The sequence below is a fragment of the Gymnoscopelus braueri genome, assembly GCF_963280865.1.
Source record: "Gymnoscopelus braueri genome assembly, chromosome: 19".
In the NCBI taxonomy this organism is placed as follows: Eukaryota; Metazoa; Chordata; class Actinopteri; order Myctophiformes; family Myctophidae; genus Gymnoscopelus; species Gymnoscopelus braueri.
In genome coordinates, this window is record NC_137621.1 from 30,819,238 (window position 1) to 30,846,611 (window position 27,374).

A 27,374-nucleotide genomic window follows, 5' to 3' on the forward strand; every position below is an offset into this window, starting at 1 on the left:
ACTGCATGACCTCATTCTCAACAAACCCTAGTGTTGTGGTTTGTATGCCCGTGCACACTCATTCCATTACACTCTATGAACTTGGAGACATGTGGCTGTGTTTGAAGAGTTTTTACCCATATGGAGATAAAACACCATTTGTGGTAAACGGTGACACATACTCTTAAAGAAATGATTGATAGCACAAAATTGAGACCCTTTACGATACGTCTTTCAAAGGACAGTAGGTAACTTAAGCCCTTTGTTTACAAAATGATAACACCTCCTTTACAGACTGGCACCTCTGGATATTGAATAATGAACAACAGCTGTTTAGTTTACACATTGGATCACATTTAAGAAATGAACTTTTCCTTTGCAGACAATGTTTGCCTTCCTTTTCCTTCTTCTCAACAGGATGTCTATCTTGACATATGATGATTGTTCAGGGTGGGTTCCTGGCACCACTTGGTGTGGGCTGGACCACTCCCCCGTTCCCTCCCCTCCCATGTTAAACAAGCTAGTGGTACTAAAGGAATTGTCCCGGTAGAGAATTAGCATGGCTGTGTCGACAGTGTTTAACCAGCAAATGGTTTGTTTGCACCCAGCTGTTTTAGCTCTTGGAAGCGCCAGTGAGCCTGTGCCTTAATTTGGCCCGGTCTGACCTGCTCTGCCCTGCCCTGGTGTGGGCCGCTTGGCCTGGCATGGCCTGGTCCAGCCGACGCAGGGCCGGTTAGGGCTGAGTGCGCTCTCTCTCCTTGTGCCTGTACCAACGCCTCCGTCTTCCTTTACCCCAGGCATGTCCTTCACAGTCTCCGGTCTGCGAGAGAGAGAGACAGATGGGAGACTTCCGGTGGCTGGACCCTGGTTGTCCGAATCCTGGGTTCTGTGGTCTGTCAGTGGAACCTCCGCATGCACGACTTCTGTAATTTGTTTGCGAGGCCTGTATTTATGAGCATGCTAATTGCAGGGAGCACCAGCATGGTGCCTTTTTAGCCGCTGGACTTTGAACGTCTGGTGTTCTGCTGACGGTGTCTGGTGGGCACTGGTCTGAGTCTGTCTGTCTGAGTGCTGTTTAACGTTAGTCTTAATTCATGCCACCGCCGCATTTTTATGCAATTTGACAAAAGTGCGTACACTGCAAAATCCTGAGTGTTAAATTAAGAGCGTAAAATGGGCCTGTGATCTTTATTCTGCGGGGAAATGTAATATTTTTGGTGGATTTCTATGGATGCATGCATACTCATGCATGTCTTTCACATTAATCAGAGTGAGCTGCCCAGCGCAACTACTCTACTGTGATCTACTTGTATCCTTTTTGAAGAGGCTAGTCATACTATGTAGAGATATACTGTGTGTTGGTTACTTGTTCACATACGTTTTGTCATTTAGATTTGTTTTTGATTGACTATAAATGCTTAGAATGTTATTTAGATTGCATGTTGTTTAGACAGATGCTAGGTTTGATGTTTACCTGGTATCCTAGTTTTTTGAAGCACCAAATAGTTTTCTTTGCACACTATTTACATTACTGTCGTTATCGACTAGTGTTCATGCCATTTACTCTGATCTTGCACTTCCCCCGCAGCCATTAGTTTTCACTGTTTTTCCCTGATAGACAAATCTTCGTACACAACAGTCATCTCAACCTCATTAGTGTGTCCACCACATAACAGAGGCAATAGAGCCCTCAAAGCTGTTTGTTATGGCTCCTTTTATCTCAGGCTAATCGGGTTTTTATTGACACAATAGGGCCTGGAGACCTTTGTGAATGAGTATCCGGGCCAGAGAAAAATGGCCACCGGTCAATCCCTCGCAGGTAAAAATAACTTCAGCGCCCCAGTTTTCCCACATTCAGCACTCGAGTCCCATTCATTCTCACACATTCTTTCCTCCTTTCTTTTTGCCTAGGAGAGCCCCCCCCCCCTCTCTCTTCTGCTGTGATGGAACTGTCATGCAGAAAGGCGCTATTGTGCCAGCTAGATCCTGTTTCACTCCTGCCCTGTAATTAAGAAGGGATTGCATGGCTGGAGATTTGTGGGTGGGGGAGGCAAGAGGGGGGGTGGGGGTGGGGTTGGGAGGGTCAGGGTCCAGGGATTGGGTTAGTAGGTAATATGGCTAGAAAGCACAGGACGACCTCCTCTATGTGTAGACTGGCTTACACTGGGAAGCCCCTGCACACACACACGCACACATACACACACACACACACACACACACACACACACACACAGCGACACACACACACACACACACACACACACACACACACACCCACACACACACACACACACACACTGCTGGGGGTTTGTTCAGTGTCTGCAGCACATTTAATGATACCGTGGACCATACAACTTTGGGGTATTTTCTTGTCACTGTACATTTGCAAATACGTGAAATTATAGTCCTCTGCATTTACCCATCCATTACTATTAGGAGCAGTGGGCGCTGCATTTGTGTGAGTTGCACGTACGTTTTCTTTTTGTGTGTGTGTGTCTGTGTCTGTGTGTGTGTGTCTGTGTCTGTGTGTGTGTGTGTGTGTCGGGTACTAGTTTGGCAGAGAGAGAGAGTGAGACTGAAAGTGACAGGAAGCTTTTATTCAACTGTGTCATCATGAAGTCATTGTGAGTGTTTGCTTTACTCACGTTTCCAGTGTGAGTCATGGGAAGCGCGTGGTCAGTGTGAAGAGCCCTTCAGAGTCCCTCTGCCCCATCATGTGCACACTACAGTAAATGAAACCACAAGCTGGGATGCCATTGCCCCGGCATCTGCCATCTTTGACGCTGCTGTTGTTTCTACATCTCGTTGTCGAGTCGATCATGTGTGCTGTTTGTTAGGTTCCACTGTCAGCATCTTATTATCCTGTCTAGATGGATGAACTTGATTTAAAGAAGAAAATGCACATACAAGGCTCTCATTTGCAGGATAGTCTGGTATACAATCAAATGAAATACTGTACAAAAGTGAAATGCATACAGTAGTTAAAAAGTGCAGTCCTCCTTACCAAGCCTTTCTTTTTTAATATGGACCCCACTCCTTTGAGGTATTTCTTTTGTCACTCTACATTTGCACACGTACGTACCCTGCATTTAACCCACCCTAGCTATGTAGGAGCAGTGGGTGCTGTGGGGGCAGCACCAGAGCAGTTAGGGGTTAAGTGTCTTGCTCAGGGACACACATACACTGGGGCCGAGGCGTGAACCGGGCACCTTCTGTTTTCCCAGATGGCCTCTCCCATTAAACATGGCCTACCTATTGTAAACTAACCCAATAATTGCTCCCAATAAGCAATACCATCCTGCAGTCAAAACTGGCTTATTTTTCCTCTGAGGTGCACTGCATGCCATGTAATTATTACATATTGTCTTGAGCAGACTTCTCTTATCCCTGTGTGTTTTTGTTTAGGACCAGCGTGAGGTCAGAGACAGAACTCGAAAGAGGTTTCAACAGTTTCGGCGATCGCCATGGCAGACGTCTTGGAGAGTGGCGGGACGGAAGCCGTCGGAGCGGCCAGCGTTGATTGGCAGAAACGCTGCGTTGCCCTGGAGATGCAGCTGCTGAGGTTCCGTCTCCAAGCGGGGAAAATCCGAGAGCTGTTGGCGGAGAAGGTGAGAGACATAGAGAGAGAACGAGAGAGAGAGAGAGAAGGGGGGATACTCTTGGAAAGAGAGACCGCACACAGAAACTTATGGCCAGAATAATACTTCCATTAAGCGTGTGAGCTCATGTCACATTCAACCTGACAGTTTCACTTGAGGTTGATCTGGCCATAAATTACTTAATTATATACTTTAATCATGCTACTGATCTTTGACATATTGTGGGGTACTTTTCATGCTGTAATGACGGGTCGTCTGCTTTGTTGTGTCAAAACGGACAGAAGCATTTCAGATTTTGTGATCAAGTTTTTTCTCTCTCTTTTACCCGTCTGTGTCTGCGGTCTGCCAGTGATTTTATTTTTTGCCTCCAGAAGTTTTCTGGTTCCGTTGACCTCTGAGTAACTACCAAAGAATAGCAGTCAGACTTGGCAGTACTTGAGTAAACTACTACCACATGTGAGTAAGTAAGAAATACAGGTGTTTGTGTGAAGACAGATTACTTTGTTTAGCTTTTGTGGTAAAATATCTTGATCCTCTCATCGTGTATCATCATGGTGCTTGCTTCAGTTTTTGGCCAAATTGAATATTCAACAGTATGCTCATCAGTCCTGGTATTTCCCTTCAGGAAATTAAGACCAGGCACGAGCAGAATGCTGTGTAAATTCTTACGGTGGCTGGTGAGCTTTTCTACACTACTAGCTACTGCAACAACAACCATTGTTTGGGGGTCCTACAGAGGATATAGCTGTGTATACTGACTTTAAAAAATACAATGTAATTTTTTTGGGGGTTCTACCTGTCACTGTAGCCTGTAGTTAGAAGAGGTTTCCTTGTGGATTTGGTACAGTTTCTCTATATTTTTGTTTTGTGAAATGCATTAACCACATGAGCCCTAGCGCCAATATTATTTTTTCTTCATACATTTTGTCCGTTTGTGGCCATTGGTGCATATATATTTTGTTAGTGCACTGTGTGTTTTGTTCCCTGTCGTTGGCTGTGATTCTGTGAGTCTGCTGGTTCGTTAAGGCGGTCAGCAGGATGTTTGGAGTCCAAACATAGGCCAGTGGTTGATAAGATGAAGATGGCTCCCTGCTGTGTCCTCTGGCAGGTTCTGTTATGCTGTGCTCTGCCTGTCAGGCCTCCAACTCTTCACCTAGAACAGCCCCCCTCCGTTTTCAGTTTGAGTTTGGCGTTCCCTGGTTGTACACTAGGAAATACACAGAGGGGCGGTGCTCTTTGAGGGACCGCAAAAACATAAACAGTGAACTGGTGGGTGTATACTGCAGCAGAACGCAAGGCTGCTCAACCATTTTTGGGAGCATCAGTACTTCTCAACACTAACATTACATCATTGTTGCATTCAATATAATATTGATATTTATTGCAGCCTCATGTTACATAATGGATTTCACTTGTATCTATCTCTCAGTCAGTCAGTCAGTCAGTCATTTAGTCAGTCAGTCAGTCTCTCACCTTCTCTTCAGTTCTTGTTGTCTCCATTCCTCTCTCATCTCTATTTCTCTCTTTGGCTCTCTCCCCTGTCACACACGCACGCACACACACACGCACACACTCACACACACACACACACACACACACACACACACACACACACACACACACACACACACACACACACACACACACACACACACACACACACACACACACACACACACACACACACACACACACACACACACACACACACCCACACACACACACACACACACACACACACACACACACACACACACACACACACACACACACAGCAAGTGTAAAATCAGTAAAATCCTGCGTTAATTGATCAGTTTGTTACTCTGAGGGTGTAGTACAAAATGTAACCCAAATGGATTTGGGTTACATTTGTACACTCTCAGAGTTAAATTAGCAGTGAGAATTTTACTGTGTAGTACTGAGTGTTTGAGCAGAGGCCCGAGTGTGTTTTTCTGGGGCTGCTGAGTGACTACTGTTCCGTCATGTTATTGCTGTTTGGAAAGAGTCCTTCGCGCTCCTCATCTCCCTCCTTGCCAAGTTAGGACTGTTTAACGCATTGACCCACTTTGGTATGGAAAAACATGAGGGGGAAGAAAGAAAGAAAGAAAAAAGAGAAGAAGCCGTTGACGTGGTTGTGTGTGTGTGACATGGCATTTATCTCCAGAGTCTTGAGTGTGAGTAAAGACAGAGAGACAGTAAGAGAGTAAGAGAGATGCCCCACTTGCTTTGTGTGTTAAAAGGAAGAACACCATTTGGCTTCAAGGATTTATACGTGTGTGTGTGTGTGTGTGTGTGTGTGTGTGTGTGTGTGTGTGTGTGTGTGTGTGTGTGTGTGTGTGTGTGTGTGTGTGTGTGTGTGTGTGTGTGTGTGTGTGTTGTCCGTCTGGTCTAGTAGGAACGTCAGCTGGTATACAGCCTAGAGCTGGCCTGCCTGTGGAGAATGACTCTAGATGGGGGAGAAGGATAGGAGAACATCACAGTCAGGAGGGATTTATTGTGGATTTTCCATGTGTTTTCTGGGTCATAGTTGAACTCTTACGCCTAGTTCAGACCAAACACTTACTACGACACAAAACCGTTTTAAGCCCTGTGTATATACTTTGTCGTATGGAGGTGTCACACACCGAAAATAGCAGATCTAAAAGCACACGTCACGGATACAACGCGTTGTGAGCTTGTAGATCTGCTTTTTTCGACACGTGACACCGTCATATGACGGAGTATAAATTAAGCATTTAGAATATCGTGGAGCGTTGTGGAATGTCTTTTCTACAACAGTCAAAATGTCCCTTACAGTTACAAATGGATAACAATAACACATGAGGATTTTACTATGCAGAAAGATAATGTAAAGTACTTACTTATTTCAAGGATTTTGGTCTCAATGGAAGTATAGGGAGACCACCTCCAACCAATGCTGATGTGCTAGTTATATTTTATTAACATACTCTGCCATACAAATGGTTTAAAACAAATGTTTTATTCATTAAGTTCTGGATTGCAGCTTTAATTCTCTAATTTGTGGTATTGGAGAAAGTTTAAAAAATATATACTTCCACTGCGTGGCCTGTCCTTGGCTACTATAATAACGTATAGGAATTTGTAAAGTGAGCCGTCGTCCTCTTGAAGGTATTCTATTTCAGTGCTGAGTTAAGCTAATACTGGACGTATACACTCCCAAATTAGATTAATTTCTTCCATAAGCCACAGAAGGCCAGAGGGGCGAACGTGCTCTATCATTTGACTCAGGCCAACCGGATCGCCCAGCAAGGAAGTCTGCAGAAAGGTCACTGGGTTCAACTTTGTATGTATAAACATTTATTTAAATGACAGGATTTGTTTGGATCGGTTCTTTTTAACAGTCCCGTCTGGTTTCAGAGAGATATGAGCTGAGCTTTGACTCGTAGCATATGGTCCTTGGTGATCTGTATTTAACTGCTAAGTCCATAAACTGCTTTTCAGCAGTTCTTCTTGAGGTTATGTGAGGGAAAAGTTCATTCATTGTACAATGTATAAGGGGAAAGAAAAACCTTCCTAACGTTGAGTTTCAACCCCGTTTTTTGCATGATCTATGTTTGAGTCCCCACAATTAAAAGTCCACACTTAAACTTCACAGACATTTCTCCATTGTGAGTGAAGTGGGTTCCTTAGGTAAAGTCAGATCAGTTTTCTCTCCACTGAGCCAGACAGTACCCTTCGTGAAAGAGTAGTTACTACAAATATTTTGTACACTCACTATATTCCTGCATTGGACTTTTTCTGTAAGTAACAGTAATCAGTACATTGATCTCTTTATTTATTTCTTATTTCCCTTTTGTTCTGCATTTCAACCAACTTTTTACACTTAAGTACTGAGCTGGATGTCTTACTATCAGTACTAATGCCCATTCATGGTCGAGTGCTTATGAAGACCTCTGTCTTTGAATCCACACGTCCTTAACTGACCTAGGGGTGAATCCTAAACCCCGGTAGTACATACATTCCTCGTGTGCATACCTTTACTGTCTAACCTTCAGTTTCATAAAAAGGTCTAAATCAACAATGAGACTTGGCTGGACTCTTCAATCTGCTTTTGTGGACAAAAACAACTGAAACTGCTCTGGAATACATGGGTTAATGAAGTTAACATCTGAATCTCTGAGAGGAATCTGAAGCAGATACATACTTCACAGTAAAACTATTGTCGGTTGACCCCTTTCCTACCTTTCTGCTTTCTAAAAGTAGTGCATAGCAAACGTAAGTTAGTTACACACTATTTAGAGTTCATCTCATTAAACGGAATGCCGCCATGGGAAATTAGTGACACATGCCACCATCTTTTTCATCCAATCATGTCTGCAGGCATTAAGTGACAGCTTTGAGGCCGTAAAAATCTTGATTTTACTCACACTGAAGTCATTAGTATTGAATTTGCCTCATAATAGCCTGGACATAACCTTGACATTAAGGAGATTTATTGTTTTGTTGATTAAGGAGTTTAAGTGGAATAATAGGAACAAGTTACAAAAAAAATATTTAAATCAGGGATATATCGATCAACTTATTGGCCAATATTTGCTTAAAAATTACATTGGTTCCAACAGTATTGGAACCAATGTCAACCCGATTTGTCTCACCGATGTAATATGATGACAGGTCATACTCATCGGTTCATGTAAAGCCAGTGTGCTAGCCAAATTAAATGTTATACGTTTTCTAAATTTCAAGACATCTTTCGTCAAGATAAAACCATTTATTGCAATCACATTGAATCATGTTGTAGCTCTGCTCCCACGATACTACAGAATAATCTGCGCAAGCATGACATGAGATTACAATCCCCCCAAAGCAGAGCCTAGCATAGTCTCGCATAGCCAGCCGATCAGAGATTTGTGCCTACTGATACGTCTGGTGATATCTAAATTCAATGAACTAGCTTTTGGGCCTTTCCTACCTTAAATAGCCCCCGTCCCGGAAATCTGTAGGAGGGCCTGACACTGTGTAGGCCCTCCTCCCAGCTGTCCCCAGCATCACCTTTGAGTGTAATCTAACCGTCTCTATGGGGTTTTGGGTGGGTGGCTGATCATGGCTCTCGTAGTGAAAGCCGCAAGTCTGCATCCTGGTCCCAAGTTGGATGTATGCCATCTGCCTCTCCTAATCAGAGCAGATTTCGCATCAACCTTTTATAAAGCCCACGTTAGTTATAACGTTATATGACATTATATACTATGTATAACGTTCTTATGTTATTTATAACATGCATAACGGCCACGTTATTATGTGGAAACCACCTCGACAACCAGTGGTTGCATTATGGTGGGCATGGTGGTCATCATTAATTATATTTGGCAGGCGACCATAGAAAATGATGCAGTCCGACATTGTTATGCATATGTACACACAGAGTCAACATGAATCTTGTGACCTGTGATTTGTGCGAATGGGACTGACTATCGCCGACATCCCTACATAATGTGCACGGAGCTGCGCACACACACACACACACACTGCACGCATACACACAACACGTTGAAATAATTAGAAAAGCGAGAGTATGGTGAAGGCATACTGATGCTGTATAACAATGTTTGAAAGTGATGTCCAAACTCCATCTCGTTTGTACTGTGTGCGTGAGTCTTGCGTGCGTGCATGGGTGTGTGTGCGTGTCTCAGAAAGTGATACAAATCGATACCCGCAGACATCAGGCATGTGTACTGCTGAACCACTGAACCAGAGACAGAGCTCCTTCCTACCTGCTGATAGGTGACTCATTTAGTCACCCTGGGTTGACGGTTTCGGCGAAATGCATGAAATGTGAATGTAAACAGATCGTGGTGGTGGGGCTATCAGCTGTTTGCAGAGTATACGATCTGCTGTCTCTGGCCGGCCTTAGTCTTATCTGTTCACCTCCATGGTTATTATGAGTCCCCTTGAATTCCTCACTCTATATTCTCACCCTGTGTTTCAAGATACTCTGACATTCTCTCATGCCATTTTGTTTAAATTTACTTTTCCATTGCACACCCATTAAAACTCTACAGTGGTTCTATCAGTTTAAAATTCCACTTAGTTTCTGATGACACAGTGTTACAGCACAGCTTTGGGTTTGAGCACTTTGCCCAAAGTAATACGAGACCCCCTCCAAATTGTGCCTCCCTAACACCAGCTAGCTAGGCCAACGTGTGTCTAGAACAGATGCTGGATAGCTCACATAGTTGTCCCACGCCTGCTCAGCGGTTCAGGCCTCACCTGTTCGAGCCTGCAGTAACTAATCAGGCCCCAGGAGACACAGGGCTGAGAGAGACACCCAGACTGACAGCACTCTCCTTTACAAGGCGTGTAATGATGGGCAGTTTGGGGAATCGGGTTTATGTCTGGAAGGACCTAAGTGTAGCTGTAACTGTAGAAAGACCGATATATTGGCCGTACATCGGTATCGGCTGATCATTTGCCTTGTTGACGTCCATTGACAGATCTGCAAATATTATGATATTATGACATTCACCAATGGAAGTGCTAAAAAGGCTGTTTTTTCTTTCACAAACATAATCTTTGTCATGTGAAAGGTTATTAAAGTTTGTTTCATACATTTGTTTGACTGAATTGATGCTCATACAGTGTGATGAAGGGTTGAAAGACTTTAAAACAGTTCAATTGTGTCTGTGGACAAACAGCTTCCGGAGCTAATCTCACAAACGGCTTTATAATGGAAGTTGCTCCAGATTTAAAGTCATACATCATAGATATATCATAGACGACTGACATTAAAGATGACTGATGTCACAGGCTGGTTACCAAGTCTGAGATCCACATTGGAGTCACATCGTTCCGTCCACATGATTGCATTTTTTTTTAAATGAAGATTTCTTTGTTTACACGGCACAAAAGGGGGAATAAATAACAACAAAAATCTGTCCGCATCGGATATCGTCCAAATTGTTATTTTACAGCACGGCATGATTCATTTTTAACTCAGAATGAGTGAAAGTCTCAGACTCAGAGACCTTTTGTTGTGACCTCGTATTAGCGCTCCCACTTTGTCCTAATTTACGACTATAGTCCGAGGAACTTTCCATGTCCAAGCCTCCGGTGCTGCTACCAAGTTAGCTCACATCTCAATCCCATGACACCAACCCCACCTCGACCTCGACCTCTACCTCTCGACCTCCGACCTTTCCTCCTCCAAAGGGGATGTGTCATCTCCGGAGGCGGGGCTGACGGCTTCTGTCAACGACCTGGGTCTGCACGTCTGTCCTGCTTTATGACTCCAGGGTTATATTCACCTAAAGTGCTTCCTTTGCTTACTGTTTCTTGGCCCTCAAATGTAGGATAAATACTGTTTGCTCTTCTTCTCTGACTTGGCTCCGTAATGGCTTTGACTCACAACGGAGGCTTTTGACCTTGAGGCGAGCAGTCACTCAACCACTAACATCAACCTTCGCCCCCACACCTCCTCTCCTGTTGCGCCGCGCCTTTGGTGAGTGTTAATCTGGCCGCGAGGCAGTGCTCAGCTGGTGTGAGAGGTCTCTGGGAAACTGAGGGCTTTGGGAGGCGACTGGCAGGAGTGGCTGAGTGCTCCTGAAAAGAGAGACAGAGAGAGAGAGAAACAAAGAGAAGGGAAACAAAGCAGATGAGAGGAATTCAGATGCCTCTCTCAAGCGGGGTTGAATCCATTAGTGTGTTTGTTCTCCTTTCAGCCGGGTCACTGAACTCGGAGGGGAAAGGGCGTCCTGTGTCAAACTCAGTGTGTGTGTGTGTGTGTGTGTGTGCGTGTGTGTGTATGTGTGTGCATGCATGCACACTCATAGGTGCATATCCGAATACTTTCAGTGACTGTGTGCGTACTTGAAAGTTGAAGGAAGCATGATCGCACACAAGGTGACGCAGGCATGTGGTCTCAAAGTTAAGTCAGAGACTATATTAGTGCTCTTCCATCACGCCGTTGTTTGTCCAGAAGTAGTGTTGTTGTGAAAGATGGACAGCTTCTCCGAGGAGGCTCGCTGTTAGTTCTGCAGCTATGGTCTGTGTTTACGTTACCATGCCCCTGTGCTTTAAGTACCAGCCCTTTAGAAATGTGAAAACATCTGATCTCACCACAGATAATCCTTCTGAGATAATAATCCCCCCCTTGCCGTCTTTTGTTTGACCCTCCTTCTGCCATACTGACTTCAAGGGCTGCCCTTCACCTTCAACATGCTATCAGAACCATTTTATCAGTCTTCACAATTTATCATCCAATTAAATCCTCTAGTCTTAGTGAAATGGACCTGAGTTGCAACTGCAGTTGGACTGTTTTTTTCCTTCTTCTCTAAATCTCTTTGCAAAAAGAAAAAAAGAGGTCTGGATCTCTTTGCAAGCTCACAATGCTATTTTTGGCGATTGTTCCCCCAGAATACGGATGCTAGGGTTCGAGTGGTTATAATCTTCCAATAACCTTTTGTTGATCAGGAAAACAACTGAAGCTTCCCTCTCCTATCTCCACCACACTCACTCACTGTTGAAATGTCTTCAGAGGGTAAAGAGCTACTGTATTGTTTGTAGGATTTGTGTGTGTGTGTGTGTGTGTGTGTGTGTGTGTGTGTGTGTGTGTGTGTGTGTGTGTGTGTGTGTGTGTGTGTGTGTGTGTGTGTGTGTGTGTGTGTGTGTGTGTGTGTGTGAGTGAATACGTGCGTGTCTGTGTACGGTATGTTTCATTGTACATGTGTGTGTGTGTGCGCTCGTGCGTGCACGTCCCTGGGTGTGTACACATATATGGACATTTGTGTGCGGTGTGTATGCATGATGGGGTGTGTGTGTGTCTGTGTGTGCGAGTGCGCACACACACAGTATGTCTGTGGTCTCTGTATACCTTAGTGAGTGTGTCCACAGGCAGACTGCTGGCATGGTGGTCTGCCTGTCTGTCTGTCTGTCTGGTGGATCAGTTAGTGTGTCAGATTGCAGGATGCATCGTGCCAGAACCTGCAGCACACTCTGCAGCAGTCTCCGTCGAGAGCTTTGAGCTAGACCTCGGTTCTTAATTAAATGGAACTATTGCAGTGCCAGTGCAGGGGGGAGTCCACATCACTCCAAAGGAGCTCATTTGGAGGTCTGGTTTTTCCCCTAAGGCTCCTTAACCGCCCTCCAACCCAGTGGTTCTCAAACGTTTTCATGTCAAAATAATGTATTTGGTTGTGGACCCCCATTTGAAAAGATTTTGTGCAAGGGACCCCCCATACAAGATTAGTGTTGTTAAAATCATCTACAAGCTCACAACGTGCTGTAGATCACGAACGTGTGAGCTTGTACCCATGTTGGTAACCGTGGTAACCTCTTTGTCCCTTCCCCAGATGCAGGAGTTGGAACAGAGGGTGATGGAAGCTGACCTGCGGGCTGACAATGCTGAGAAACAGGTACAGCTTCAGTGCAGTTATTGTTCCCAAGGGCACCACAGGTTACAGGATGCAGGGAGCAGCTTCACTTCAATGACTTTCAACCACAAATTCATTTTTTTTTTGTCACTCAGAATTGTATTCCTTTTTTTACACATACAAATTCATTATTTGAGCCCATTCTTCGTTTAGTTTACTTAGTTTGCACTAGTCTCAGTTCAATCTGTTTCGCCCGATGGTCATGGTCATGAATCTTTCACTCTACATTCCATCTGTTATAAATAACCTTTCAAACTGGGATCACTTACAAACAAAACCATACCACTGTCTGCTACAATATTAAAACAAAGTTTATTTGAATGTTGCATGCCTTAATAGACACCAAAAAGTCATGTTATAAAGACAATTCCAGTTACAAAAGGTTACCTAAAGTTTTGTATGTCATGTCTATGTCATAACAGTTGTTTTAATTGCAACGTGCTAGCATTCAAGCCATAGTCATTGTGCTATCAGACACCTTACACCTAAGGGAGATGTAGCCTTTTGAAAGCCATGACAAAAGTTGTGTGTGTGTTTTTTTATTTATCGCTGTGAGCATAAGAAATCCTATATCTGTATCGCTGTACACACACACACACACACACACACACACACACACACACACACACACACACACACACACACACACCCACACACACCCACACACACACACACACACACACACACACACGCTTTGTCTTGTTCTGTTGGATTTAATTGCTAATTTTCCACCATTACTGGGTGTTCCAGGTGTTTTCTGAAGGTGGTAATTTGATGGTGCCGCAATTTATTTTCCAAAACGTCAAAGACTCAGTTATCAAGGGCTTTGCTGGCTTATTCCATTCGCAGACATGAGTAAATGTATCTACATCTCCAGTATTTTCCTCTTGGCTTTTGTCCTTCCCATAACAACCAAACCGTACCTTCACTTTTGGTCGTGCTAATACCTTTTACTTTATCAAAATGGTTTGTTTTAGATCCACGTCATGGAAGAGAAGCTCAAATCGGCGAACATCCAAACCAGTGAATCGGAGATCTCGTTGTACAGAAAACATCAGGAACTTACCAGTCAAGTGCAAGAAAAAGATGCGGTGATAAAGCGATTAGAGATGCAGCTGGAAAAACAGGTATGGGGAGCTGGTAGATAAGGATCAAGAAATGTCCATTTATGCTCATAAAATGTAGGTTGTAATCCACAGAAACCCTATTTTTCTTTGACTGCAGATCTTAGTCAGAGCCCAGGAGGCAAAGATCATTGAAGAGAAGGCTGCCAAGATTAAAGACTGGGTCACCTTTAAGCTTAGAGAGGTAAGCTCAGACATGTATAGTTAGAGCTCTGCTTAAAAGAATCAGGCGCTTGAAAAGCTTTCAGCCTGCTCAGAGACACTCCATTCCCAGTGATAGAAACCATACGCTTTGTTGATTGATGGTTGAAGAATGAATAGAAACATTCTTTCACCATCAAGGAATAGACAGGTTTCCTGTCTGGCGATCTAGCATGTGTACATTGATGACAAACTCTGGCAACAAGCAACAAAGCGGGCGGAAGTCATTCATTTCCAGTGGTTGCTGGTTCTACACCTAGTGACATAAAAAAAAATAAGTTGAGAAAAGTTACATTTGATGCGCTAATCATATCCTTTAGCTGCGAAACGTTTTAGTTAGTTCCCATAGCCGACTTGGTGGAGAACTGATTGCAGCCTTTATGATCCATCCCTGCCCATTTATTTTGTATTAGATTGGGAAATTCAGTTTTCAGCTTCACCCATCTGAAGCTAGGCGACAGCGTCATAGTGACACAGCGTCATAGATGTTTTGCAGATAATTAAAACAAATTTGGTTGACAAAAGCAATTTTACAGACTTTCCCTTTATTTTACTAATTAACTGGATTTTCAAAAAAAGAATCTCCATTTTGAAAGTTAATAAATTAATTCATACACATGATGACATTCCTGATTTTCTGAAACTTTCTTTTTGAATATTGTAATGTATTTGTTATATTGTGTTAAATCATGTTCTGTGTTGTAGATGGAGCTGGAGAACCAGCAGTTGAAGATGGCCAACTTGAAGCAGACAGAACAGATCATGGTGCTGCAGGACAAACTACATGGTGATCTGGAACTAAATGCTAAAGCCCTGTGGGCCTGATCTTGGATCAGATATGTCTTTTTGCATTAACAACACTTTTATATGTATCACTTACCCCCCCCTTTAACACATGCATTCTGTATCCCTGCAGTTCTCTTGGAGAAACCTGCAACCCCTGCACCCACCACTACCTCCCCAGTGACCGACGCCCACCTGGTGCCCAACAGCCCCCTGTATCCTCCCAGCTGCCCAGGCACACCGCCAGCCCAAGACGACGGCTGGCGACAGGCGGGGCCCCGCGCAGCCCCCTGTAATATTAAGACCTCGCCGTCAGGTGTGGCCACCATGTAATTCACATTGTCTTGCAGGGACAGGCAGAGGAAAGCTTTTGAAGCAGTGGGGTGTGTGCTTGAATGTAAACTGGGCAATGTCCTGTCACAGAACCAGACAAGACCGGTAAGGGTGGAGCACACGGGGTGAAATGAAAAGACTTAGGGATTAGGTGGCTTGAATCAAAACAAACGTGCCTGTCGTTTCAAAAGCCTGCCTCTGCCCATTCATACTATCATGTCCATCTACAGTACTATTGTCTCATGCTGTGTTCTTAAACCTCAATCTTGGGGCTTGATTTAAATGTAAACTAAACAAGCTTTCTCTCCTTTCAGATGTAAAGAGGTCTCCTGAGCAGCCTGCTAAAGGGACGTGTCAGGGCGACATAGGGAACTATGACGCTCACTGTCCTAGTCGGGGCAAGGAGGGCCCTTGCAGCCATATGTCCAACAGTGGTCTGGATCAATCAGTGGGACCCCTGCCTCCCACCAGGGAGCGGCCAGAGGGCAGAGCCGGTGGCTACGATAGAGACAACTCCTCCGACGAGCTCAACACCAAATTCCGCTCCCAGTGCCTGCACTCGTCCTCCTCGTCTTCCTCGTCTTCTTCCTCGGCCTACGAGATGGCCCACGGGCCCAGCACCCACAACACCCCTCCCCCTGGGATCACTCCCAAAAGCCCACTCTTGTCTCGCTCTCCTTCCACCAACCACCCCTTCCCGACAAGTCCTCTCCAACATCCGGCCCACCCGTCGGGTACCAGCATGACTCTACCCAAGGTACGGACCCCTCTGACTCCCAGGGACAGCATTCAGCTGGTGAAGAAGCACTATAGCCAGCCTCAGCCCAGCCTGGACCGGCTCCACCACCTCAACGTCAACATAGACATCATGACCTCCTCGTCCACCCTGCAGAGCTCCGGCACCGCCACCTCACCCTTCGCCCAGGTCGTGGAGGAAACCGACATCGACGACGGCCTGCCTGACAGCATGGAAGGGGTGGTAGAGGGGCAGGGATCGGAGGAAGAGCCTTCGCGTGATGGAGTGTCCTTCGTGGGGCTCGCGGAGGAACTCGAGCGCCTGGATCCGGAGGTTCTGAAGCCCCCGACACCTCCCTTGCATCGCTTCCCCTCTTGGGTATGATTAGAGGACTTCCTTCTAGTCACATTTCAGATTCTTATTTTTTTGTTTGTTTGTAAAAGGCAAAAAAAGATATGTTTATTTTGGTAAAAGAAATAACTGTTCCCATATTGTCTTCCCTTGCAACGACAATACTTATTCACATTATATTGACAGTATTGCAGCCATTGTCATGTATTTAGAATCTGAATATTTTGTATTGCCAGGTATATGTGGAATTTGTCTCTGTGAAGTTGATGCATTACACTGAATAACAACAGTATTAAGAAACATTTACAAATTATTGTCTCCGCCAGGCCGAAGGCATGGCCGAGACTATGTTTTGCATCCTGTCCATCCGTCCGTCCGTGTGTGTGTCAGTGTGTGTGTCCGTCTGTGAACAGCTAATCTCCGGCACCGTTGGCTGGCTCGCAGCGAAACCCTGCACACACACTCCCTGGATGCCAGAGCAGAACCTCTGCCCCACATTATTCACATGGGCCTGTTATAGCGCCATCAGGAGGCCGATTTTTGCAAAACAAATCTTTTGACAGTACTCCTACAGATTTTGTCCAAACATCACGGTACACACTCTATAGTCATTAAACAAAACGGGATTCTTCATATTCCATCCTTATTGGCAAAGATTGGCTTCCAGCTTTTGCAACTTTGCAGGCACATTCGCCATTCGCACTATGTTGAGGAACAAATGCCACCCTTTTAACATTGCCTGATTTTTGCAAAACTTTTTTTTTTAATTACTCGAACAAATGTTGTCCAAACATCACATAAATCGGTACATATTAAAGTGATCAAGACAGATCCGTCCGATTTTCCATATTCCATCCTGATTGGCTAATTCCGAACATTGCTGGCCCACAATAACCTACCTGACCTGGAGGGGACCTGTGCTCCGAGGAGCACTTTTTCTAGTTTAAAATGTTTTCTCAAAATATAAAAATAAGCATAATGATAGAAACTCTATCACACACTAGTACACACACTTTTCCAGCTCATTGGCCTAGTTAAGAGAAGAGACTATAAAAATGGTATAGATTACATGTTCAAAATAATTTGTCAATTTCTACAGGAGAGTCGCATCTACGCGGTGGCTAAGTCAGGCATGAGGGTGTCAGAGGCCAATCCTGTAGCCAGGGGACCTGGACGAGGTGAGTAACCCGCCGGCGCTGGGAAAAACAAGAAACCAGCCATCCTCTGTCTTCCCTCGTTGCCAAACACAATATTTCTATGACAGTATGGCATTCACCTGAAGTCCAAGCGCATAAATTTCATTAAGTCTAATCCAGCGAAGACAAGGAAATAAAACGACCTTCCATCCAGCTGTATCTGTCTGTTGTGTTCATGCATGTATGGCACTGTGATTCGGTACTGTGAAGTGACATGTCATTCTTATGCTGAAGAGAGTGCGGTGGGTGAGTGTACAGGTAGTTGGTCAGATCTGTCATTGCTGCCTTTGATGTCACTTCCTTTTTTACCTGAGGCGTCTCCCACCTGTGCAGGTGCAAGCCCCTTGCCGGGAGGCTTTTAAGAGCCCCCTTTAAAGACGCAGAGGGAGAACAGAGGGGGGAGTGTTGGGGTGGATGTGAGGGAGGGAAATCCTGCTTTTTAATCAGCTGTGATGAAAAGAACAGGGACCAGGGTGTAATTACATATCACCATGCTTTTAGGTGACTACATTCACTTTGAGATTTGACAGTGTTCAGAACGCTGCGTTTACTGAGTGCCTGGTATATATCTCATCGACTGCCAAATGGGCTGTTTTGGATGACTTCATAGGTTGCTGTCAGATAAATTCCCTCCCTTAGTTTCTCCTTCGAGTGCTGTTGGCACATTTTGTGCTCTGGCCAGACATGGTTAAACAGATAGTCTGAAATAAACACCGTTGCTTCTGGTTGACATTGCTTTTTCAACAGTTTGTTCTTCTGGAATCGGCACACCTGTTGCTACAGTAATTACATGAAAAGGATGAAGCCAACATTCTTTAAAGTGTTATTGTTGTTTTTCGCATCTGTCGGTGAATATATGTTTCTTTCCTGTCTATGTTTCAGGGTCCAACTTATCCCAATATCCAGCAGCAGGTCCATTTACTCACATGATCTACAAGAACATCAATGTGCCTGTGTATACTACACTGAAGGGGGTAAGGGGATAAAAAAACAATGTGCCTTATTGAAAGACCGGGTTTAGGTATAATGTGAGGACCAGTCAGTATTTTTCTTGTGTTTGTTGCAGTTCACCAACTCAACTTGCCATAAAGTTATGTTTTGTTTAACGTGGATCTCCCTTTGTTGAATGCATTCTTAAACTTGAGCCAACTTGATCTTCTGCCTTACCCAATGGTCCGTCCACACCAAGCACTATAATTATAACCAGCCTATATGCCGGTACACTTTGGGCACGGACCTATTCGGGGCCCACGCAAATCAGGAATGATGTAAGTTGGGAACGATGCAAGTTGGGAATGCATGCCCTACCCGGTTATCCAATACCCATTGTACCTGTTCTCAGAATACTCGCTGTACCCGTTGTTAGAGTACCCAGTGCAGTACCCGCTACCACAATACTAATAACATTATATATTACAATCATTTTATCATTTATTTATAAACAGGCACCGGCCTGCTCGGAACAAATGTGACGCAAGGCCAATCCATGAAGCTGCTGGGTTGGGTTGGCCAATCAGGGAAGCCTACACTGTCCCCCACAGACACAGAGTTTCGGTGCGTCTTCCACAGACCCATGGACAGATAGATACCCACTCAGCACAAATGATTCCCGGGTCATCAGCGACAAACACGCCAAGTTTGAAGTCAATCGGTCAGACGGTGCCCGAGTTATTCCTGGGACAGTCAGACAGACATACAGACAGACCTATATACACCCGTTTCTGCAATTTATAGATAGATAATTATAACTATATTGTTTGTGGCAGAGTCCACACCACAACTATAACCATGACAGTAGTGAATGATATAGATAACTGTAGTTATAGTGCTTGGTGTGCACTTCAACCCCTATGGAAGTAGTTGACCGGGGTCCCCCAGGACTTCATACTTGGTTCACTCCTTTTTTCCCTCCACACCAAATCTCTTTGCCGGAAATAGCTGATCTACAAGCTCACAACTCAACGCAACATGAAGCGTTGTGAGCTTGTAGATCTGCTATTTTCCCTGAGTGTTCGCCCCTCAAGAATAGGGACGGCATGTGGTTAATGCTTACCTCCTGTGTGCATGTGTTTTGTTTCTGTGTAATAGAAAGCCACTCAGATCAGCAGTGTCCCTCTCCCTGATGATGACTCTGGGTCAGAGGATGACAGCAGTTCTCTGGCCAGCTTTCGGACCTCCATCCTTAGTCCTGACAGAAAGGGCAGCATCCCAGGGAGTCCTCGTGCTGTCAAGAGAGGTAAGGGACTTTTATTCGTTTTTATTTTCTATCAGCATCACTGGTACTGGTACCAAAAATATACTAGCCTGCAGACCTAAATTCAATTAGATCTTTATTTCAGACTCAAGGTCCATATCACAATAAAAAACATAAACCTAACATTGATAATGAAGATAAATTATTCCAACTTTGTATTCCTCAAAGTTGGAATAAAAAGCTGGCTTTGTAGTCTTAAAAAAAAAAAAAAAAATCACCAAACACCTAAATTGAATTCAATAAGGCATGGCTGGCTAAGGACATTATTATTACCCTGCCGGCAGCAATTGGCCGTGTCTGTTTGTGGGTTCGTTTGTTAGCATGAAACAACAGATGGACTGATCATTCAACATTGTGGGAATGATCAGTAGGTTGGCCCAAAATGATGATTAAACTTTAGGTCTCAAAGGCCAAGGTCACAATCAAGGTCAAGGTCAACTCCAACAGATTGTCTTGAAACTTGGTGGGAATGATTGTAGGCTCCCCAAAGACATGGTTAACTTTTCGGTCAAAAAGGTCAAAGGGCAAGGTCACAATCATGGTCAAGATTGAGAACAGATGGGCAGATTTTCATTAAACTTTTTGAGAATGATCTGTAGGCTGCTTATGTTTTGGTTGAAAAGGTCAAATGTAAAAGAGACAATCAAGAGACATAGAACAAGAGATGTTGGTGCGGGTAGGGTTTGCACTCTGTATTTGTTTCATTGTATTGTTTGATCTCTTTAAATACTTTCATTGTCCCCTCTCTTCTTATATTCCCTGGTCCTCTGCTGTCCTACAGGTGTGTCCATGTCCTCCATCAGCTCAGAGAGTGACTACGCCATTCCACCAGATGCCTACTCTCTGGACAGTGACTATTCCGAGCCTGAACACAAAGTCCAGCGCACCTCCGCTTACTCCTGCGAGAGCACTGGACCTGTGAGTAGGGATCTTCCCTTTAATTTGTTCCAAATTTAGTCATTGTGCCAATTACCCATGTGGTCCCTTTCACTGCTGACACCTACTGGTTGTCGCTTCTTTTCACTTGTCAGTGAGGTGTTTCACCGGGAGGAAATAATGCATGCAGAGGAAAATGTTCCCAGTTCCTCTCTCTGCCGAACAGGCACCCTGACAAACCTGTAGGAGTTGCTAGTGCAGTGACAGAGATCACCCTCCCCACCCGGCCAAGTCATATGCACCTTGAAGGATTTGAACCCCTAGTTTCCACAGTGGTGGGCAGTAACTTGACCCCTGTGCCACCCAGACACCCACAATTGTCATCTTGCTGTCATCTTGCTGTTTGCTGCTGCTTACTACTCTGATCTGCTTTTATATACTACAATGTAACATCTGCCCTATTGGTAGGGGAGATGTAGTGTGCTCAGAGTATCTAAAAGCAGATCCAGTCATCACCAAACCAAAATAAATGTATGGCTCATTTTATATTCATAACAAATATTTGTATTCAATTCATGAGTTGTCCTGACTGAAATGGATGCTGTGTGAATACGGTCAATGGTTTCCACAGAATCAGACGAGATTAAGATGATTGAATCTCAAATGAACAACTTACCCAAACGCTTGACAGTCTGAGCCATCAGATTGTCATGCGTTTCGGTTTAGTTGTGTTGAATCAGGTTATCTTATTGTGTGTATGTAGGAGATGTTGGAGAAATCTGGTTACCTGCTGAAGATGGGCAGTCAAGTCAAGGCCTGGAAACGACGCTGGTTCATCTTGAGGAATGGAGAAATACTCTACTACAAATCTCCTGTGAGTCTGCCGTTCGTCTCACTTGCTCCAGACAATTCTTGGGTGGTGGTGGGGAATATCTACTATCCAAGCAACCTCAAAAGTGAAACAAAACCTCCACAGTCAACAGTGGTTTCAGTCGGGCCATTCAACCAATGTGAAGTGAAGGCACATTTACATAACTGTGACATCATCCATGCTGTTTCAATTTCACGGTTGTGCACAACCTCCCGTGCAACCTCCCGATGCATCCAGTGGTGGAGGCCACAGTTTCGTCATTTTGACGGAGGATGAACCACATGCAAGGATGGGCTGATTCCACAGAGCACTGCAAAACGTTGAGTGAATTAGCTAATTGTGTGTGTAATGTATGTGGTAACACAGCTAACACAGGCACTGTTTAAACTGCCACACACACACGCACGCCCGCACGCACACACACACCAGTTTGTAACTTTTAATTTCGTCTAGCAGTTCGATCACAGAGGTACCCTGAAATCTACCTATCTGCATTGTGTTTTTGCTCCTGTCTATTCTTGTATTTACTCATGATTCAAGTGTGTGTGTGCGTGTGTGTGTGTGTGTTAGGGTTTAGAATCTGAGTTATACCTCATTCATGCTTAATTACACGTCAGTGTTGTTCACTGAAAATAGCAGATCTACAAGCTCACAACTAGTCGCTCTGTGACTATTTTCGGCTTTTGAGTTAGGGTTAAAAGTGGCAAGAATTTGTAAAAATGGCGTTCAAAAAATTGCCGTCCTAAAGTGTTGATGTCCTCACAAGTATAGTAATACAAGTGTGTGTGTGTGTGTGTGTGTGTGTGTGTGTGTGTGTGTGTGTGTGTGTGTGTGTGTGTGTGTGTGTGTGTGTGTGTTTACATGGATGTGTGTGTGTGTGTCTTCAGAGTGACGTGATCAGGAAGCCTCAGGGCCAGATGGAGCTGAACTCGTCCTGCCGTATCGCACGTGGAGAAGGAGCGCAGACATTCCAGGTGAATGTGCACACGTTTGAAATGCTCTAGTGGCATCCATTAGGACGAGTTAAAGATTCAAGTATCAGATGATTGAACATCACTTAAGGGCATTTAAGGACACACACCCAGAACTGCACACTCGCACACAAGCACAAGCACACACACTCACACTCACACTCACACTCACACTCACACAACATACACAATGAATAACACCTAAAGTAGACACACACACACACGCGTGCGTACACACACACTGAATCCCCTTCTTAAACCTAGAACGCATCTGTGTCACTTTAGATGTCTTTGGCTATTCAAAAATAGCAGATATACAAGCTCATAGCGCGGCACCGAGTGCCGCGCTATGAGCTTGTAGATCTGCTATTTTTGAAAAATCTTGGTTTTTTTTTTTTTTTTTTTTTTTTCAAAAAACTGTTAGGATTTAGATTTTTTTAAAGAATCGTCTCAGGTCTTAATGGGTTAAAGCAGTGTGTTGGGCTTTGCATTCCAGAGAAGCGGCTTAAGATGACATCAGGTACAGCATGGCTGCTGTGGAATGTTTTCCCGGCTTTGTTGGAAGCTGATTCTCATCTTCCTCTGACATGATGATGCTATCTCACTCTTGCGTTTTTTCCAAATGTATTCTTATCTTCCCCCTTTTTTTTTTCTTTTTTTTTGTTAATTTAATCAGTTGATTACAGAGAAGAAGACCTTCTACCTGACTGCCGACTCCCCAAACATCCTGGAGGAGTGGATCAGAGTTCTGCAGAACGTTCTCAAAGTACAGGCCAGTGGCCCCGTCACCGTGGAGACCACTGCCAAGCCCACCGTGAGAGGCTGGCTGACTAAGGTCAGGGGTTCAAAGGTCACTGGGTCGGGGTCATAGTCGTCAGCAGTTGAAGATTCTCACAGCTCTTATGGTCATGTTACTCGCAAAAAATCTGCTATTGTCTGCAATTGACACAGTCCCACTGTACAACAAAGTATACATGAGGCCTTAATATGAATGAGCTGTGTATTGTATATAGTAGTATGCTATTTAGATAGTAATTCATATTGTACATATTTTGTAATTTTGTACCTTTTCATAAATCCATGACCTAGTCAAGTAGGCTAATCGATCGCTGGTGGGATTGTTGATCAGCAACTTCCTGTGGTACTTTTACTTTTATAGTCTACCTCTATAGAGCCATTAAGACATCATCTTCAAATGTCAGAGATATGTAAAAAAAAAAAAAAGTATCTCTTAACGCAAAAGTTTCTTTTACGAAAAAACATAAAAAGTTAGAATATGGAGATAGGAGGTTTCTGCCTGGCAGTGACGATATACAAGCAGGTCAGATATTCCAAAAGAAAAGTAATCCTGTGTGGAAGGACAGCTTGGCAAACCTTATATACTTAGTTGACCGGATTCCCCGTGGGGTCTATACTAGGAGTCCTGCTTTTTTCTTTACCTCTACACCAAAAAACGTTGGCAAAATTAGCTGCTCCACAGATTCACAACGCATTACGGTATGATGAATATGGCGTATAGAGGGGGATATAAACACCCTATTCAAATGAGAGAGGTCTTTGAGGTCTCAGGCAGATTCTTGGACAGCCTCTTTCACACTGGGACACGGCTATTGTGGCAGAACCGTTGGAATGTAAAATCCCCAGTGTTATGTTAACCACTCGAACCCTAGCGTACCTTTTCTGCCAGCCGCGACACCAGTTTACTCAATCATGTAAGTTGTCTTCACTGAGGGTCTGTCTGTCCATTAGCTAAGGTTGAGATATATGCTCAGACGGACCCTTTGACATCAGAGGAGTGTGTCTGACAAGTCTCTGACAGATGACTGACAGCCCCTGGCTGGCTAGTGATTGATCCCTCCCTTCCGCCCCATTAGCTTTGATCTACAGGCTATGACGTGATGAGAATGAAAGGGTAGCCAATCTCGTGCGGCCTCACGCCACACAGTTAACCTCAGTGACCCGCAGTTAGCTGATGAACAGCTGGCTTTGTGTTGAAGGCCTCCTCCGGTGACATCATTGCCCTCACTCGGATTTCTAAGCCTCTCTTGAAAACATTCCATCCATGATGAATGATTATCTTCACCAGCCACGATCCCAGGTTCAAAATGGATTTGCAGGTGAATCAGGGGTGGGAAATGAGTGCACTGTACAGCTGTGCCTTTTTTTTCAACTGGCAGGAATCAGCTGTTGCTTGATTCACGTTTCTCAGCTCAGTTGAAACGTTTTAAATTGCCTGACGTTACTGGAGAGGAGCTCTAACGTTCTACACACCCACCTGTAGAGTCCCAGGACACCTACTTGTCAGACCTGGAAAGAATGATTTATTTTCCTGACAAACTGCATCTGTCCTGTCAGACTACGATAGACTTGAGTCACTGTAGTCAGACGATAATCTTGCAACTGAGTGGCCGTATGGATGAGCGGATAGAGTGACCATCTGGGAAGGAAGGTTGCCAGTTCGACCCTCGGCTCACCAGACTACATGTTGAATTGTCCCTGAGCAAGGCACTTAACCCATAACAACTCCCCCTGTGCCCTCATCTGAGCCACCTGAGTAGCCATCTGCTGGGTGAATGCAGAAAAGTGATTTACCCTCCACAAATGTCTTTGTTGGATGAATTGCAGTTTCAACCGATCACATTTCAAACTGACTCACATGAAAATAAATTAACACCAATTCCCTCTACACTTTCAGGTCAAACATGGACACTCCAAGCTGGTGTGGTGCTCCCTGGTTGGCAAAGTGTTCTATTACTACCGCAACCAGGATGACAAGGTTAGCATTCAGAAATGTCTACACAATTTAAAAAACGACAGTTTTAGAACTACTGTTCACAGCATTGCAGTTGGATGTCCTTCCTTTTAATGAACTAACTTATGTAAGAACTGCCAGCTGACTGATCTAGATGTGAGCTGTTTTAGTTTTTTGACACAATGACAATTAATTTCTAATGGGACATTATACAGTAAAATCCTCTGTGTTATTTGATCCATTTGTAACTCTGAGCTAACCATACTATATTCCCCCAGGTTCTATACTAGGTCGGCTACTTTTTTCCCTCTACGCCAAATCTCTGGCAAAAATAGCTGATTTGGCCTAATGCTTGCCCTCAGAATATGGACGCTAGGGTTCAAGTGGGTAAATAAATCCTGAGGATTTGACGGTATACCCATGATCTCCCTGTCTTTTTCCATGTTGTCTTGTGTTTCCGATGACATCCTGGTGCCTTGTTCTGAACATCAGCTCCCTCTGGGTCAGCTGCGTGTGCGAGAGGCATCCGTGGAAGAGGTGGACCGCTCCTGTGATTCAGACGAAGACTACGAAGCCGGGAGTCGAGGTTTCCTGTCGTCTCACTGCACGCTGGTGGTCCAGCCCAGAGAGCAGAGCCCCACCTATCTGCTCATCGGCACCAAGCAGGAGAAGGTACCAGATAAGGCCTGTTAGCTCAGCTGGTGAGAGCGTGGTGCTTATTGAACGTCATTCACACAGACATTATTTCACTCCTACGTCATACTCAGAGTGGAGTCTCCCACCCAGAGTATGACATCAGAGCAAATATGGCTGCCTTGTGAATATATATGTCCAATGACACCAAGGTTGCAGGTTTATTCTCCATACAGGTCACTGTTGCATGTTTAGTAACCATGTTTCTTGAATTTCCCCCAATTAAAGTATAATCTAAGATCATCTTATCTGCCAGGGACCTTTTTGTAATTCTTTTCACTGTTTTAATAACATATTGTAATTTCCCCGTTATGTACCTGAATTATCTTGGTCACTGAAAGAGTTGACTCCCCTAGGGGGGATCAATAATGTGCAATCTAGACTAGTATATGAAGACTATAGTCTAGGGAAAGGCAAGTTCCTACAGTATGTCCACTTCAACACCAAAATACATTGCAGCATGTAATTATCTAAAACTTTTGTTCAAATGCCCTTCAGTGAAAACTAAATGACATGTCGGACCATCCACACAGTGATATGCCATTACTGTGTGCCTGTCCAAAATGACAAAATCATAATCAGAAATCTAAATTAAAATATCTTCTCATCCTACTTGTAGGAAGACAGCAGCTCCCAAGAAGGGACGGAAACCATGTTTTCTTTTCTTTTTTATCTTGTCTGTATTCTGGGTTTCAGTTTCTCCTTCATTGTTGCTGTCATCCTGCAACATTTCTTTTTTCCAGTAACAGCCCGTTTGACCATGATCTGTTCTCTGTGCCAGGACACGTGGCTGTACCACCTGACAGTGGCAGCTGGCAGCAGCGCCAACTTCAAGGTTGGAACAGAGTCCGAGCAGCTCATTGGTAAACTCCTGGACGCAGAAGGAGACCCAGGTGAGACATCCTCATTTTTACAAGTATGGGCCTCTTCAGACTATGCTTAGCCATGGGTTAAAGTAAGACCCCCCCATAGCCAGGGTGTACAGCTGTGTCTTTATGCTAACAGAGATTACAGATTTACATTTACACTCCGAAGCCGGGCCATCTGTACCTTTTTGGGGTTATAATAAAAAACACGACAGTTAAGATCACTAGTATGCAACAAACTTAGAACAAAAGCAACAGAACGTTCAAAGATGGCTGTATGCTTGAGTTGAACGGGAACAAGTTGTGTGCTTTGAGTGTTCTTAAAGGCCCTGAGACTTCAAACCGCCTTGTGTGTTTAAAAGTTGCTCCTGCACACATTGCACAGGCTACAGCTGACAATCTG

The 27,374-nt window shown here is 44.3% G+C and overlaps 1 protein-coding gene across 4 annotated transcripts in view; it reads left to right on the forward strand.

Moving 5' to 3' along the window:
* The window catches only part of plekhh1 (pleckstrin homology domain containing, family H (with MyTH4 domain) member 1), a 46,522-nt gene that overhangs the window by 5,345 nt on the left and 13,803 nt on the right, over positions 1-27,374 (forward strand). For 3 of the 4 annotated variants that reach the window (XM_080414010.1, XM_080414011.1, XM_080414013.1), the window contains exons 2-18: positions 3,385-3,587; positions 12,884-12,946; positions 13,942-14,091; positions 14,189-14,272; positions 14,995-15,076; positions 15,206-15,388; positions 15,720-16,519; positions 17,592-17,670; positions 18,571-18,662; positions 19,777-19,924; positions 20,724-20,860; positions 21,582-21,692; positions 22,577-22,663; positions 23,337-23,495; positions 25,356-25,436; positions 25,905-26,084; positions 26,887-26,998. In XM_080414010.1, the coding sequence (XP_080270136.1) occupies positions 3,444-3,587; positions 12,884-12,946; positions 13,942-14,091; positions 14,189-14,272; positions 14,995-15,076; positions 15,206-15,388; positions 15,720-16,519; positions 17,592-17,670; positions 18,571-18,662; positions 19,777-19,924; positions 20,724-20,860; positions 21,582-21,692; positions 22,577-22,663; positions 23,337-23,495; positions 25,356-25,436; positions 25,905-26,084; positions 26,887-26,998 (2,692 nt within the window). In that variant the 5' untranslated portion in view covers positions 3,385-3,443. Of the gene's footprint in view, positions 1-1,698; positions 1,799-3,384; positions 3,588-12,883; positions 12,947-13,941; positions 14,092-14,188; positions 14,273-14,994; positions 15,077-15,205; positions 15,389-15,719; positions 16,520-17,591; positions 17,671-18,570; positions 18,663-19,776; positions 19,925-20,723; positions 20,861-21,581; positions 21,693-22,576; positions 22,664-23,336; positions 23,496-25,355; positions 25,437-25,904; positions 26,085-26,886; positions 26,999-27,374 lie in introns of those variants that run through there. The other variant, XM_080414012.1, reaches the window with a different exon arrangement.